This window comes from Eretmochelys imbricata, chromosome 8, assembly GCF_965152235.1.
Source record: "Eretmochelys imbricata isolate rEreImb1 chromosome 8, rEreImb1.hap1, whole genome shotgun sequence".
NCBI classification, from domain to species: Eukaryota; Metazoa; Chordata; order Testudines; family Cheloniidae; genus Eretmochelys; species Eretmochelys imbricata.
In genome coordinates, this window is record NC_135579.1 from 91,449,313 (window position 1) to 91,465,811 (window position 16,499).

Consider the following 16,499-nt stretch of genomic DNA (forward strand, 5'->3'; position numbering starts at 1 on the left):
TTTCTGCATGCAGCGTGATGAGTTGTTTTGATCCTTAACAAAATCAGAGGTGTGATTTATTTTTTTTAAATATGTTTCTTCCGATCTTTCAATCTCGCTTTTTTAAAATGTGACTTTTCTGACAAAAACCCTGTGTGTTTCAGTTTAACTGTCATGGCTGTTACATTCTGTGGGCCAGATTCACCACTGGCTTAAATGGGAGCAAGTTCCTGGAAGCCAATGGAATTGCAACGGCTTCCACTCAGAGTGACTTTGGCCCTATAGTTTACCCTAGGAGAATGAAAGTGCACTGTTTAAAAAATAAATAAAACACCTTTTAAATTTTGGATTATTTTTAAATCACAGAATAAGTGGATCTTGACTTAGGCCCTGATCCTGCAGTTAGTTGTGCATGAACAGATGGCTCTGACATGGAGCCGCTCAGACTTTAATGGGGCTGTGTAGACATGCAACAGTCCGCTTGCTTGTTCACTACAAATTGCAGGATAAGGACCGTAGCTTGATTTGACCTAGCCTTAAACCTAGGGCCAGCTAATCAGCTGATGTACATCTGCAGAGCTTCACTGAGTTCGGAGGGGGGGGTCAGGATCTTGCAGTGAGTTCTGCCTGAAAGATGGCTGTGCTCCTGAATCAATAGGGGTCCTCCCAGGAGGGAACTCATTGCAGGATCAGGCTATTAATTATCTCCAAAAACGTCGATTTCATACTAGTTTTGAGTTTACCTTCAGTGTGGTGTTTGTTGATTAGCCCAGGTACTTCTATCCCTTCCCCCACCCCCCATAGCAAATGGCAGTTCAAAGTCAGGAGTAAATTTACAAACACTCAAGTTTACAACATATGTGAATGAGTCTTTATACTGAAGTGCCTTTTGTCTCTCCAAACGTAGGATGGAAAGCGGATGTTTGGTACATACTTCCGGGTTGGTTTTTACGGGACTAAATTTGGAGACTTGGATGAACAAGAATTTGTGTATAAGGAGCCTGCGATAACAAAGCTAGCCGAAATTTCCCATAGACTAGAGGTGAGATTGTTGTGCAGACCTCTGTAAATTCCCTCTGGAAATTGCAATTGAGCTGCTCAAGCCTTGAAAGCTGGATTGTTATCATAAAACGTAGGTAGTGGCTGAAACAACAATCACTAGGCAAAGGCAGTGGGTGAGATTTTGTATTGTGCCTCTTGGAGCCTGATTCTGGGCTGCTCCAGGGACCAAAACAGCCTCCTGCATAACGTAAGCTGCTCTAAGTTACCCCAGCCCTCCCTGAGCCCTGCTCAGTGACTCAGCTGCTAAGAATGGTCCTAGCATGCAACGCCCCCATCACATCTCCCTCCAACCACTGACCCCACTCTGTGCTGAGAGGGGCCCGCATGGCCTCCCTGCGTTTCCCCTCAGAAACAATAAATAATTTGACTTACTGTAGCTAGAGGCCAAGACTTGCTACATCACTTCCATGTTCTTGGTGTATTGTACTGAGTATTAATCTTTGTCAGTGCAGCTGATCTTCACTAATATGGTTATTGCAGTCATTCCTCTCAATCCTTCTCAAATTTTTTCTTTTTCTGCGTTAACATTTCCCCCTTTCTCTTAATATTTCATTCCGGGATCTCAGCTGACTGCCCCACGCAGCCCTTCTGTTTCATTGCTCCACCAAAACCAGATGGTGTTTATCTTTTTCCCCTTAGTGAGACTGCATAAAGGAGATACTAGTTTGGCTTGTTAGGATTTCTTCCATGTCCTCAAGAAGTGCTTTTGGAGATTGAATCAGAGCAGTTTGTGGTAATCTTCGCTCTGGAAAAACTCGAGACAACATATAACCCTATGGACAAATGTAAACAGGTTTTCAGGAAGAGATGAGCCTCCCTTCCCTACGTCTGCCCCTCCCCAAATAAAATCAGGCCCCTTTTTGGTGTTTCAGGTTCGGTGCCCCAAAAAATGAGGCACGTAAAATCACGGGAAATTGTAGCCTATAAAGTTTGTTTCACTTATCGACGTACCTTTCCTGATCAAATGGAGGCAAGTATAGGGCCAGATTCTTATCTCAGTTACCCTGATGATATCACTCAGTTGAAATTAATGGAGCTGCTCCAAATTTAAAATTGTGTAACTGAGGTTAGAATCTGGATATTCAGGTTCCCCCACCCCACATGTAATTTATTCAAACCAGCAAATGCCAGTTCTGTTGCTCCATCTGCTTTTCAAAAAGATCCTGTGTTGTGCCCACTATTCAGCCTGTGACAGACTCACAAGGAGTCCAGATGATTTGTCCGTATCTGAGATTGGAAGGATGCAGAGCCATCCTGGCTTCCAGATTTTGTGCTGTAACCTCTAGAACTGAACTGATTAATTCTCCCAGTTCAGCAGATCAAATTCAGCCCAGGCCCAGCTTGCACTGAAGGCATTGGAGTTGCACCTGTGCTGAATTTGGCCTGATCGCCCCAATCCTCTGGTTGTGATTACAGAGATAGGTGTTTGTTTTTCAACGCAGTGTTCTCCATTTCAGGGATTTTACGGCGAGCGATTTGGTGAAGACGTGGTTGAAGTGATTAAGGACTCTAACCCTGTAGACAAATGCAAACTAGATCCTAACAAGGTAAGAATGCAAAGCACAACTGTCAAGTTTAAGCCATTTCTAAGTACTTAAAACACAAAGGGCAAAATCCTGGGCTGGATACAACCTCTTCTGCAATTAAATTCCTTGGAGAGGGCTGACAGATGGTAAACCCGTGAGGATCCCCATGTGGAGATTCCACCCACACCACTGTTTCCGCAGAAGAATGCAGAATAGGCTGCAGGACATGTGCCATGGCCCTGTGGATTCTGGGGCGATCAGTGGGAAGTCAGGGCCTTCTGAAATCCCCACTGCAGAGAGAGCTCAGTGAAAAAGATAATGCAGCTTCATGCTGTGTTATCTGTTCTTCATCATCTCTGCTGTGTACAAGGGGTGGTGCAATATTCCTTGCCCACATCTTCGAGCACCTGGGTTGCCCATTCCTTCCTCCAGGGCCCTGGACCAGCAGAGAGATGCCATAGGGAAGTCGGGAATAGTGTTGCAGATGAGCACAGATAAGGAGACCAACACATGGGGTGGAAGGGGGCTGCATTTCCCCCTCCCCACAAGCTACTGAGCATGCCCAGTTCTCACAGAAGCCAATGGGAGCTTTGTTTGAGTAAGGACAGAGTAAAAAGTGAGTTAGGTCTACAGGAGGTACCCCAAAAAGTGGAGAGTAAAAAATAGTCCTGTTTCTTAAAGGTGAGGCTGGTTATTGTGCAGCTAAATAGAGGGAAGCAGAATTTATCTCCTTGCTTCCCTCTGCATTGTGTTTTGTTATCTGAAAACTTGTTTTCCCTATTCCAGGCCTACATTCAAATAACCTATGTGGAGCCCTACTTTGACACATACGAGATGAAGGACAGGATAACCTATTTTGACAAAAACTACAACCTGCGGCGTTTCATGTACTGCACGCCCTTCACCCTGGACGGACGTGCTCACGGGGAGCTGCATGAACAGTTCAAGCGGAAGACAATCTTGACGACCTCCCATGCTTTCCCTTACATTAAAACTAGAATAAATGTTAGTCACAAAGAAGAGGTGAGATCTGTATATTAGGTATATTGTGAATCCCGAACAGTGGCGTTGGGGGGGGGCAGGGATGCATTGTACTGCCACAACAAAAAGTCTAATACACTATGTGGAAATAAGCTTATCAGCCTCTCCTGCATTGCATCCGAGGAAGTGAGCTGTAGCTCACGAAAGCTCATGCTCAAATAAATTGGTTAGTCTCTAAGGTGCCACAAGTACTCCTTTTCTTCCTGCATTGCTGAGACTTGTGCACAGTGAGCTCTGTAAAGCAGGCCAGGCTGCCACAGACAAAGATGGGTAATGGTTAGTTATCTGCTTTATTAGAACATTACAAAGAGGTTCTTATTGGAACAATTTGCAGGGGATAAAGAATGAAACTTTAGCCTGTTGGATGGCAGATTGACTCATTTTCACTAGCGGTTCATCTGCATCATGGGCATTTGTGTGCTCCAGAAAGCACAGCTGCATGTATTGAATCAAATAAAGAAGGAGGGGCTGTCCTTCAAAGCCAGAGGCTTTGTGGTGTCATCCCGAATGACAAAGCCAGTTCCTACAAGTTTAACAGTTGTGGTTACATCATTCCGTTGAGGAGGCCAGACTCAGCTGTTTCTGTTCCTTGTGAGTATTTCAGACCTTAGTCTATCTGAGGCCATTTCTATACACAAACTTAAACCAGTGGAAACTCCTCGGTGAAACACTCATTATTTTAGCTTATTTTGTTTATTTAAGTAATCAATTTAAACTAAACCAAAATGAGGCTGATTTAAACCAAAGTAAGTGTGTCCACATAGCCATTTGAACTGGTTTAAAATCATCCCTGAAGTTGAATTTGTACAAGTCTGTGTATGTAGACAAGCTTTGAGTCTGCCATGTATATCTCTGCCATTTTGCTCAAGGAACATGTGCTCCACCTCTGCAATTACACTGGGTCCCTCCCTCACTTATTTCAGAAGCCTGCCATTAATAGAAAGAATTGTCCCCAACATAATTTAAGACAAGATTTTCCACTACAGGAACCTACAGCCAGGGTCCTAAATGCATAATTAGGTACCTGAATAAGGCTGTAATCCTGCAATTTCTTGCATGTGGGTTGATTGAACACAATGTGGTGCAACAGGCACAAGGGACCTAATTTTTAGAAGCTCTGAGCATCCAGCCACAGAAACACTTCTGAAAATCCGGTCACTTATTTAGGACCCTTATTTAGAGATGGGATTTTCAACAGCACCAAAGTGACTTCAGAGCACCAGTCCTATTAACTTCTAATGGGATTTAGGCTCCCAAGTCACATAGGTGCTTTTTGAAAATCCCACCCTAGGAGCCTAGTTTTAGGTGCCTCTTTTTGAAAATCTTGGCCATGATAAAAAAAAAAATACAGTCCACGGATTTCTGGCTAATGTTTGCCTCTGCAGATAATTTTGACACCCATCGAAGTTGCCATAGAGGACATGCAGAAAAAAACACAGGAATTAGCTTTTGCAACTCATCAAGATCCAGCAGACCCAAAGATGCTCCAGATGGTGCTGCAAGGTTCAGTAGGTACAACGGTAAATCAGGTGAGAATCACTTTATTGTGCTTTAAACACACTCAGATATTGCATATCACTCAGTTGGGTGTTCAAGCATGGTGGAGGCTTAAAGTTGTGTCAGTGGAAACCGCTTTCATCTGGATTTGTTTTGTTTAATTTTAAAAATGTGCAGTCACTTTAGAAACATACTTGACAGCTAGTAGCACAATTAGAGTACCAATGAAAATATCAAGCAGCCAGAAGCTTGGTCTCTGCAGGAAGTGGACAGAGCAGATCAACTGAAGGTTTTTATTGCTGGGGAATGTAAACAACATACAATTTCTCTTCATCTATCAAGGTCCTAAGTGAAAGTGGCTACTGTGATGGTTTGGTACCTTCCTTTGTGTTTTGCACAAAACTGAGCATATTGTTCGTTCTCTGTAAATAGTAATTATAGTTTGGTTTTTAAAATTGTTGTCACCCTACAAATGAGAGGCAGCACTGTGATCCTGGCAAATTGCCACTGTAGCCCTTTGTGTTGCAAAGACTGGACACCTTTAGCATTAGGGATAGTCTAGCAGGGGAGAAGTGAAAATCCAGAGAGGTTACAAAAAGATTTTACTCTCTCTGTCGTTGGGGGAACACAGCACTCAAGAACCTCAGCAACAGAAAGTCAACTATGTGTGGAAAATAGCTGCAGTGCCCTGAATTAAAACCAAGCATACCATAGAATGGGGGCACTTCCAATAAAACTGCTCCCAGAGAAATTTTTCTCCTGTCCAAATGCTCTAGGTTATGGCAAATACAATTGAATGATGGAACCCCAGTGGGCTTTTTGTATGTTTCTGTGAGGTGGTAAATAATAGGTTACAGTACCTCACTCTAAATGATGGATTTGGTGAATGTCCTTTCCTCTGCCGTAAGATTACAGCCCAAACCACATATGCAAGATTAATTTTATGTTGATTCTGGACTAGTTACTATCACCGATTTTAGGATCTGAGCGGCAATCGTTGAAAGTGTGGTTATGATCAATACAGTGACTATGTGAAACTGGCCCATCTTAGTCAGCTGACCTGCCGCTTGTTGGTATCCTGAATGATGATCTGTTTGCTTTTTTGATAAAAATAAGTATTGCTATTTCTCACTCTGGTTAGCCCTGCACAGCTACCAAAGCTAAGAGTGAGTGAGCTGGATTGTATTTTGGTTTCTGCAATATCAATGGAATTGAAAGTAATACAATTGCACAGGTAAAAGATGAGGGAAGATTTTTGCCTGCAGAATCGTTACTAATGCACAAGCCAGAAAAATTATAACTTGAGTTTCAGACCCTATGTTCATTTTGCAGGGCTGGCAAACAACTACTGTACTGGTTCAGTTTTCAGTGTTAAATGTCTGTTTACTAGACAACTGAGCACATTTGATTTAAAAGCCATTGAGAAAGAATAAATGTGGAATCTCATGTATTTTACAGTCACTTTCCAAAAGCAGACCCACACTTTAAAGATTATGTTGAGCAAACAGATGCTTTCACTTGTCACGATAGTTGGTGATTTACTCTGAATTTAGAAGACACAATTCACCAAGAAACATCCTCTAAGGCAGGGGTCTCAAACACATGGCCCGCAGAGTTATTTGCTGCGGCCTGCCAAGCTCCCCTCACCCGCCAATCCCCCCCCCCCCCCCCCGCAGCGTGCCGCGTCCCTGCTCCCCTGTCTACTTCCAGGCGCTTCCCGCCGCCTAACAGCTGTTTGGCGGCGCTTAGCGCTTTCCAGGAGGGATGGGGGAGGAGTGGGGAGCCACACGCTCAGGGGAAGAGGCGGAGAAGAGGCATGGAAGGGGTTGGAATAGGGGCAGGGAGGGGGTGGAGTTGGGGTGGAGACTTTGGGGAAGGGGTTGGAATGGGGACGGGGAAGGGGTGGGAAGAGGTGGGGCCTCATGGAAGGGATGGAGCGGGGCCGGGGGGGGGGGCTTTTGTATCTTTATATGGAAAGGTGTCAGTGATGTGGCCCTCAGGCCAATGTAGTCCTCACGTGGCCCTCATGATGATTTGAGTTTGAGATTGCTGCTCTAAGGGAATGTTGCATTTTATGAAAGTTCCTTTTTGTAAGAAATCTCTCCAATGGATATGACAGGCAGTGCAGAGAAACTTACTATTTTCTCTTCTACTCCTAAAGGGACCATTAGAAGTTGCACAGGTTTTCTTGTCTGAAATACCCAATGATCCAAAGCTCTTCAGACACCATAACAAACTACGGCTCTGTTTCAAAGACTTCACAAAGAGGTAGAGTGTTGGCTTCAAACTCCTTCCAAAAACTCCTTTCAGTGCATCAAACAGAAATTGATATAGCAATATAAGGGGGTGTCCAGTGCCTGTTAAAAGAATACATTTGTAATGTAGCAAAAGATACAGTACTCACCATTTGCTCTGTTCGAGGAACAAGCCTGTTTAAAAAATGTGTTTTCTGTTTCCTTGGTGCCATCTGTCTCTGAGAACTACTGTCAAGTGGCCCAAGTCATTAGGCATGGGTGTGTATGTGAAATGAATTGGTGGTCTCGGCTGAGTTCCTTATGGACAGGTGTCCTCATCTCAAAAACCCTACTACCATAATTGGCACTAATGAATATCTTTATTGATAGTGTCAACAGAAAAGGCAAACTGTTGATTTGGCAGGGAGGCTGAATTACCCTCTCCAAGTGGCTTTGAAGCATGTTGGCAGAGTTCTCTGAGGACGTGTGCCGCTGCTATATTTTTCCTTCCTTGTTGGTAAAGAGAATTGCAGTCTCAATCCAGCACTAAATCTCACAAGCATTTAAACAATTGGTGAAAATAATTGAAATTACAATATTGCCCTCCTCTTCTGAGCTAGTAGATCCAGAAGCAGCTTGGGTATTCATTATGAAATAAAGTGCCATCAATATTATCAATTCCTTTTTAGACACATTGTTTAATTTACATCGTTCAAAATACTAGGGTTCACAGTGAACATTTAATAGTCAGCTGCTTGATAATCTTTTCCTAGGGCTGACAGTGAAAACATCCATCTTTAAACCCCCTTGGACTGAAAATGGCTGTGGAGATAAACTTTCCATTCCTCCTCACAGAGGAGAAATGTTATAAGAGAACAAATTAAACTTAAAAATGAATCACAACTCTATGAATAAAATGGAAATGGAAATGTGACTCGCTATCCTCTCCCCAAGGAAACCAACCAGATAAGCTGAGTTCTTATTACCCAAAAGACAAGATAGAGGATATTAAGTGTCAAGCCAGGAGAACTGTATTAAATGCTCTCATACTAATAAATTAACAGGCTGTTGTCTGCCAGAGTTTTACAAAATTTTGTTTTCTAGGTGTGAAGATGCGTTACGCAAAAACAAAAGCCTGATAGGTCCAGACCAAAAGGAATATCAGCGGGAGCTTGAAAGGAACTATCACCGGCTCAAGGAAGCGCTCCAGCCCTTGATAAATAGAAAGATCCCGCAGTTATACAAGGCAGTTTTGCCTGTCGCTTGCCACAGGTGGATGTTAATTTTACTCTATTTCACCCTAGCTTGGGTAATGTTTAAAAACAAAAACTCAGCTGGAATGATATGGCATAAAGAGGACATAGGCATGGGAGTGTTTAAAACCACTTTCCTTACCATAGATCTTTCAAGAGGAAATGCAGGTGGGTCCCTCCCCTTCCCCATGTGTCTTGCACTTCAGGATGTATTGGTTGGCCAGTTTGCCTTTGCAGATTTTTCTGGTATGGCCTCCTTTTCCTCATTCCATTAGGATGCTCCTTCCTCATAGCAGGTTCAAGACCACTCCTCCTCTAAGTCCAGTCAGTTCTGTACCTAAAATTTCAGAGAGTGAAGCCCAATGATCCCCTGAGTGGTAGCTAAAGAACCCCTGGGGTGAGTATCCTAGCAGATGCACAGTATGGATTGTAGAGCTTCACATTAGAAAGCCAGTGAATGTTGTCCATGTTGGGAGACCTTTCTGAAGCAGACTGACCATTTCCATTCCTCTGCAATGAGTTTTAACATACAATCATTAATTATTTTATCAACCAGGTCAGGAGCCATTTATACGATTAGTGTTATGAGAGCTGATTTTAACAAGTGCACATATTATGATTGAGCAAGTGGAATTTGCATGCAGTTCCTGGAGTGGATTTAGGGTAAAAAGCATCCACCCAAAACTACTACAATCCCTTGCAAATGACAGGCCTCAATCTACAATCCCGAGAACAGGATAGTGGTTAAGTGTCTCCTGTTACACATTCCTTGCTTATTGAAGAAGTGGCATGCTTGGCAATTCTGGAAATTAGCCTTCTCTTTATCCCTAATTGCCATTCCTCCAGTTTCATCATCATTCAAAATTTTTCTTGTTCTCAACTCTGTGGATGGCTCCTGAACCATTCTCTGAGTATTCCTTATTTGAGCTATTTGTAGTTTGTTGTTAATTGGTCAGGTAAGTCACATAGTTTTGTTTCTGTTCTGTTCCCTGGCTGGCTGATCTTATGAGGCCTTCTGCCACAAATGCTCATGCACATGAATTTCAGATTTGATCTTCTCACACAACATTTAGAAATATGTTTTGTGAGTGAAATTTCCCATAGGATTTAAGAGGTGCCCAGGGCTTGTGCTGTCTCTCTGAATTTCATAATCTCTGAATATTTATGAATATTCATGTCAATAAAACACAAAATCACTCAAATGTTCTCAAAATGCAAACCCAAATTAGCAAATTAATTTTAAAAATTCAAGTCAATTTTTGCAAGTTAGCAAACATAGAAATCATGTACAGAAAAGCACTGTTCATCTTAATGGAGAGCATGGACTTTTTAACTTAGAATGGAAAATGTGAGCTTACCTTGTTTTTTTTCTCCTCCTCCTCCCCCCCCTCGCCCCCCCAGAGACTCCTTCAGCAGAATGAGCCTTCGCAAAATGGACATCTAAACAAGTTTTAAAAAATGTACTTAATTTTAAGGTATTGAAAAGAGCAAACCATGTTATCAACGTTGGGAATCAAAGAAGTTTTATTGAGAAATAAAACTTGGACTTCATCCTGGACTCCATACGTACACACAATTTACTTCCTTGCATTGAAGTGTTAAGTGGCCAAAAATTATTCTGAATTGTCAAATGTTGACTTATTGATGTTTAAAAAAAATAATGGCAGTGGTATGCAAAATACTGGTGATATGCTGTAAACTTACCTGTTTTTAAGGCATTTTTATGACTCAAAGGTACACTAAATGCATTTATCATTATTTATAGCATTACCTAATGTTAAATTTATTTCCTTTTTAGTTCATTTATTTAATTTATATTAGGCGCATTTGCAGATGCATTTTTGAAGAGTTTTTAATGTAGTGCTGGTTATTTCAATGGTACTATTAAATATGTGAATGTTTACATTTTAATTCACCATGTGTTGGACTTCGGAGCTCATCACCCTTGAGAAAGCTAAAAAGAAAGGTAAGTCTTAAGCCAACAATTCTTAAATGAGTGCAGTGACCATATCATCTCCAACTTGTTTTTGTATCTTTGATGAAGACTGCTGCAAGGAAAAATAACTTTACGTATGCTCCTAAAATAATGACTTTTTGTGGTACATAGGAATGTGTTACCACTTACTCTAACCTGTTTCTTCTGTACTGGTAAAGTAGACATATTGCTACGGTCTTGTTTACACTGTAATTTCTACTAAACCAGGAAACCCAGTTACAGCACAGTAGTCCCCTCATGTGTATAGTTGACTCTTGCAGTGTGCTTGAGGTAAAACTACTTTTTATTGTCATCTTTTTATTATAATTATCTATAAAAACACATCTTGGAAGAAAATGATATACACATTTAAATAAGTTAAAATAAAATATACATATAATTACCATTGGTGCTTAGTAGAAATTACAGTTTATATTTTATTACATACAAGAAAACTACATTTTAAAGAAAGTTATTTAAGTTGCTGAATCAAGAAACCCCATATTTATGGTTGCCTTGCAACCTTAATTCTGTCTCTTTATGTTTCCAACCTATGCACTGAGAGAGGGGTCCTATAAAAATAATGGTATATGATAGTGTAACTAAATCATTCTGCATATGCACAAGGGGGCACAATTAAGGTTGCTTGTGCAACTATAAATCCTGTCTCCTAATTTTTGAGTGTTGGATTTTGAAATCTAAATAATTTTCTTTTAACAGGTTTCAGAGTAGCAGCCTTGTTAGTCTGTTTCCGCAAAAAGAAAAGGAGGACTTGTGGCACCTTAGAGACTAACAAATTTATTAGAGCATAAGCTTTCGTGAGCCACAGCTCATTTCATCGGATGCATTCAGTGGAAAATATAGTGGGGAGATTTTATATACACAGAAAACATGAAACAATGGGTGTTACCATACACACTGTAACGAGAGTGATCAGGAAAGGTGAGCTATTACCAGCAGGAGAGCGAGGGGCGGTGGGATGGGAGGGAAGACCTTTCGTAGTGATGATCAAGATGGGCCATTTCCAGCACTTTACAAGAACAGTAGGAGAGGAAATAAACAAGGAGAAATGGTTTTACTTTGTGTAATGACCCATCCACTCCCAGTCTCTATTCAAGCCTAAGTTAATTGTATCCAGTTTGCAAATTGATTCCAATTCAGCAGTCTCTCGTTGGAGTCTGTTTTTGAAGTTTTTTTGTTGAAGAATTGCCACTTTTAGGTCTGTAATCGAGTGACCAAAGGGATTGAAGTGTTCTCCAACTGGTTTTTGAATGTTACAATTCTTGACGTCTGATTTGTGTCCAATTATTCTTTTATGTAGAGACTGTCTGATTTGGCCGATGTACATGGCAGAGGGGCATTGCTGGCACATGATGGCATATATCACATTGGTAGATGTGCAGGTGAACGAGCCTCTGATAGTGTGGCTGAAATGATTAGGCCTTATTATGGTGTCCCCGAATAGATATGTGGACACTGTTGGCAACGGGCTTTGTTGCAAGGATAGGTTCTTGGGTTAGTGTTTTTGTTGTGTGGTGTGTGGTTGCTGGTGAGTATTTGCTTCAGGTTGGGGGGCTGTCTGTAAGCAAGAACTGGCCTGTCTCCCAAGATCTGTGAGAGTGATGGGTCGTCCTTCAGGATAGGTTGTAGATCCTTGATGATGCGCTGGAGAGATTTTAGTTGGGGGCTGAAGGTGATGGCCAGTGGCGTTCTGTTATTTTCTTTGTTGGGCCTGTCCTGTAGTAGGTGACTTCTGGGTACTCTTCTGGCTGGTAATAGCTCACCTTTCCTGGTCACTCTTGTTACAGTGTGTATGGTAACACCCATTATTTCATGTTCTCTGTGCATATAAAATCTCCCCACTATATTTTCCACTGTATGCATCCAATGAAGTGAGCTGTAGCTCACGAAAGCTTATGCTCTAATAAATTTGTTAGTCTCTAAGGTGCCACAAGTACTCCTTTTCTTTCTTTTAACATAATTTTATTGTATGTTCTTTGTGTTGCCTTTTTTTTCTCTTAAGTTAAAAATTGAACAGCATTTGTCTTATCTTTAGAAGATTACTTTGGCAGCCAAAATTTTTCTGAAGAACACAAGTTATACAGAAGTAATTATTTTTAACAGTTTATATCTCCGCTAGATTTGAATGGAATTTTATGGCCAAAGAAAATGCATTTCTCTAGCCTGAGAGGTTTTCTCCAAGCCAATTTCAAAGGCCGGCAGCAAAAAATGAGGTTCAAGAACTTTTTGTAGCAGAAAGGATGCAAGAACCTTTTATAATGGAAAATGTTAGGCAACTTAAATATAAAGGTCACTGTAGATTTCAGAGTAACAGCCGTGTTAGACTGTATCCGCAAAAAGAAAAGGAGTACTTGTGGCACTTTAGAGACTAACAAATTTATTTGAGCATAAGCTTTCAATGAAGTGAGCTGTAACTCACGAAAGCTTATGCTCAAATAAATTTGTTAGTCTCTAAGGTGCCACAAGTACTTATTTTCTTCCTACATTGTAGAGATATTTAAGAATCAAGAAGGAAAGGTAAATAGCCCCAAAATAATTAACTCATTACATACAATGTTCTGTTATACATTCACATGTGAAGGGACGTTGTCCAATCTTAAACCCACTGTAATCAGTGGAAAGACTTCCACTAACTACAGTGGGTGTAAAACTAGGACCCTAAGTCAGTGTAAATCTGTAGAGGTTATCCCAGATTCAGACAGTTTTTATATTTAGATGATTAGATGATTTTATATTTAGATGATTAATCTAAAAATTGTGATGGAGAATTACCGTATGTATCATTTTGTAAAGTTAAATAGTAATTCTGACCTATTTATTTTCAGTTGCAGAGAAACAATAGTCTGAGTAATTTAAAACTGCATTTGTTCAACTATTGCAAATTGACATTTCAGGAATGGTAGAAATGGCTTTAGGCGAGTAAGCATCTGATAGATCTGTTCCAAACTTGTGCCAGAGGATATTTTTCATTCATAGTCAGTATTCAGTAGGCTCATGTAAAATGCTTGATTGTTTATAAATGAAGATGTTTCTCTACAGCTGTTGCATGTAATTATGGAAGAGAGCTGGATCTAGCATTGGTTGTATTGTAGTCTTTGTTCCATGTAAAATTATTGTTTCAATATCCTGTTGTGGCTGCGACTGATTGAAGGACATATATTAAGGAAACAGTCTTTCAGGGCTGTAAATCCCTTTATGGACCAAAATGTATTTTCGTTTGCAGGCTGAAATTAAGCGAGCCCTACACTAGCTGTTGTAGGATTGTGTGGTAGGATGTTTTATATTTAGGAGCTTTTTGATTGTGCCAGTTTTGCAGGGTAGGATTATACACAGATTGGACAATTCTTGTTTTAGACCAAATAATTCAGTCACTCTGTTGATACCTACTGTGGAGAAAGAAGGCATCAAGAGGTATGCAGAGCCAGATTTTTCTCTCTTTTGGAAAAAGACTCATTATAGACTTATTCAAATAATAAAGAGCTTATATTAGCATAAGTATATTTATCAAGCCACCTTTAAATGTGTTCCTCAGTAACACTACAGACCTACATCTCTCCAAGGCTGAAGCATGTTTATTAATAGATTTTTATCCTATTTGCCCTGCACAACTGAGCTATGTTTAAATCATACTAGGGGCCCTACCCACCTTGAAGATAATTTTAGTTTTGCAGAAGTTTGATTAAAGCTTTATCACCCTTTCTTTTGTGATGCATAGGCTAACTTATAGTTTTAATTCCTTCCACAAGGATAATTTTAAATATGAGCTAGAAATGAGGGCATACTATAATTCTCTATGGAGAATGCTCCAGACATGATTTTTTTCTATAAAGTTTCCATGTCCCCCACTGTCATGACAACAGATATAAGTTACTGATCCTATTATGTATGCATCATACTTTTAAGAGCAGACTGGAAAATATGACATCTTCCACTATAGTCATAATGAAGTGTTTGATAGGAAGATGGTTTTCAGCCTAGATTTAATCAGGAAAGGACTTCATTGTACTTCAAAGAATGCAGGATATTTCATATGTTAGAACAGTAAGGGCTGAGTTCTAGTCCTTGTCTTTCCTAATTGATTAGTGGACTCCTGCGTCCCCTCAACAGTTGTCAATGATAGTACCTTTTGAAGTTTTAATCTCTAGGATTATGTGTGATGTAAAATATATATTGTGCTTTTACCATGGCTTTGTAAAATGCCAGCCCACAGAGGGGTTACAGAATAGAAAATAGTATAGATTCTTTGTTTTAATCCTCCCACTCCAATTGCCTGTAAATCCTTTAATCTGTGAACAAATACCTCTTTTCTGCCCAGAGCTACTGGATTGAGTTCTGGCTAGTACTTGCAATGATGTTTCCACATAGAGAACAAACAGTCACTTAAAGATTAGTTTGCCATAACGGGATGTGTGTGTTTCATTAAGCCCAATGCTGCCCTCAGATACATAGGTACAATTCTCATGAACTCACTGTTGATATCTAGCTAACACCAGTTAAGAGCAGAGTAGCATTTATTCTTCTTTGAGTGATTGCTTATGTGCATTCCAATAGGTGCATGCGTGCGCTGTGTGCATGATCATCGGAAGGTTTTTCCCCTAGCGGTACCCATTGGGTCAGCTGTGGAGACCCCTGAAGTGGCGCCTTCATGGCGGTGTATATAGGTCCCTACTGACCCACCGCCTGCTCAGTTTCTTCTTACCACCAGTGACCCTCATTGGAGCAGCTCAGTCTCTTGCATTCGCAAGTGCCTACCTCGTGGTTCCCTTTTCTTAGTTGTAAATAGTTATTAGTTATATAGTCGTTTGTAGTTAGTTGGGCTTACTTTGGGGCGGTTTCCCCAAGCACCGCGGCATGCCTTGGTCACAGGCGTTTAAGGCATGCGAGAGGTGTGTGAAACCTATGCCCATAGGCGATCCGCATGCTGCTTGTCTCAAGTGCTTAGGAGAGAGCCATCAGACGGATAAGTGCCCAGTTTGAAGGTGCTTTAGATCCAGGACTAAGAGAGAGTGGGACTATTGTTTAAAGCTCCTCCTGATGGAGTCAGCCCTCCGTCCCCAGTCGGCACCGGAACAGCACCGGCATCATCGGTGCACAGCGCCCCGGCGAGGGATGTCCCAGCACCAAGAAAAGACTCCTCCAAGGAGCACGGCGCTGCTCCCTAGCTCGTAAGGCCAGTGCTACCAGGTGGCACCTCTCACAGGCCCCAGTGCCGCATAAGAAAAAGAAGACGGACAGGGGTTGTTCACCAGTCAAGAAGCCACGAGGGGATTCCACCGGAATGCGTCCTCCAGCGGGACACCCACGGTTTGGACCTCAAAACCCAGCACCATTGAGTCCGGTGCTGGTGGACTCCCCAACTTGGGAGGATTTGGAGGAAGAGCTTGACCTCCCCTCCACGCCGGATACCTAGGAGGCTGCACGGGACCTCATTGCCATGATGCTGCAGACCCCAGCCCCGCACATGCGAGCTCCAGCTCCGCAAGCTCAGGCCCTGTCAGCAGCTCCGACGCTGGCACTGACTGCAGCATCTATCCCGGCACTGCCTATGGCTCCGGCACTGATGGCGGCACCGCCCCTGCTTCTTCATCGCGGCAAGCCCATGATGTTACGGCGCCGCTCCCCATCACCCTGGTACCGCTCCCTGGCACTGTTGGGCTCTGCCCCCCAGTAGTCGGGCACAGGCGACTCAGCAATGTTGCTGGCTTGCCACACCCCGAGGGCTCCGTGGGACCCCGCCCGAGACAGAGACTTTGGGCTGTCACACTCAGGTGCAGCACCCGAACCAGCACCATCATTTGTACTGGAGCCACCTCCAGTCACCGGGGGGCTCTGAAGTACCTGACCCAGCCTCCAGAGAGCCAGAAGGGCAGGACGACCCTGTCCCACGTGCCTCCTCCTCGCCAGACTAGGC

General features: G+C 42.1%; 1 protein-coding gene across 2 annotated transcripts in view; it reads left to right on the forward strand.

Moving 5' to 3' along the window:
* The window catches only part of DOCK7 (dedicator of cytokinesis 7), a 141,354-nt gene extending 130,005 nt beyond the window's left edge, over positions 1-11,349 (forward strand). For both annotated transcript variants that reach the window (XM_077824622.1, XM_077824623.1), the window contains 7 exons: positions 887-1,021; positions 2,499-2,588; positions 3,354-3,590; positions 4,994-5,137; positions 7,267-7,373; positions 8,444-8,611; positions 9,994-11,349. In XM_077824622.1, the coding sequence (XP_077680748.1) occupies positions 887-1,021; positions 2,499-2,588; positions 3,354-3,590; positions 4,994-5,137; positions 7,267-7,373; positions 8,444-8,611; positions 9,994-10,036 (924 nt within the window). In that variant the 3' untranslated portion in view covers positions 10,037-11,349. The remainder of the gene's footprint in view (positions 1-886; positions 1,022-2,498; positions 2,589-3,353; positions 3,591-4,993; positions 5,138-7,266; positions 7,374-8,443; positions 8,612-9,993) is intronic.
* The last annotated feature ends 5,150 nt before the right edge of the window (positions 11,350-16,499 follow it).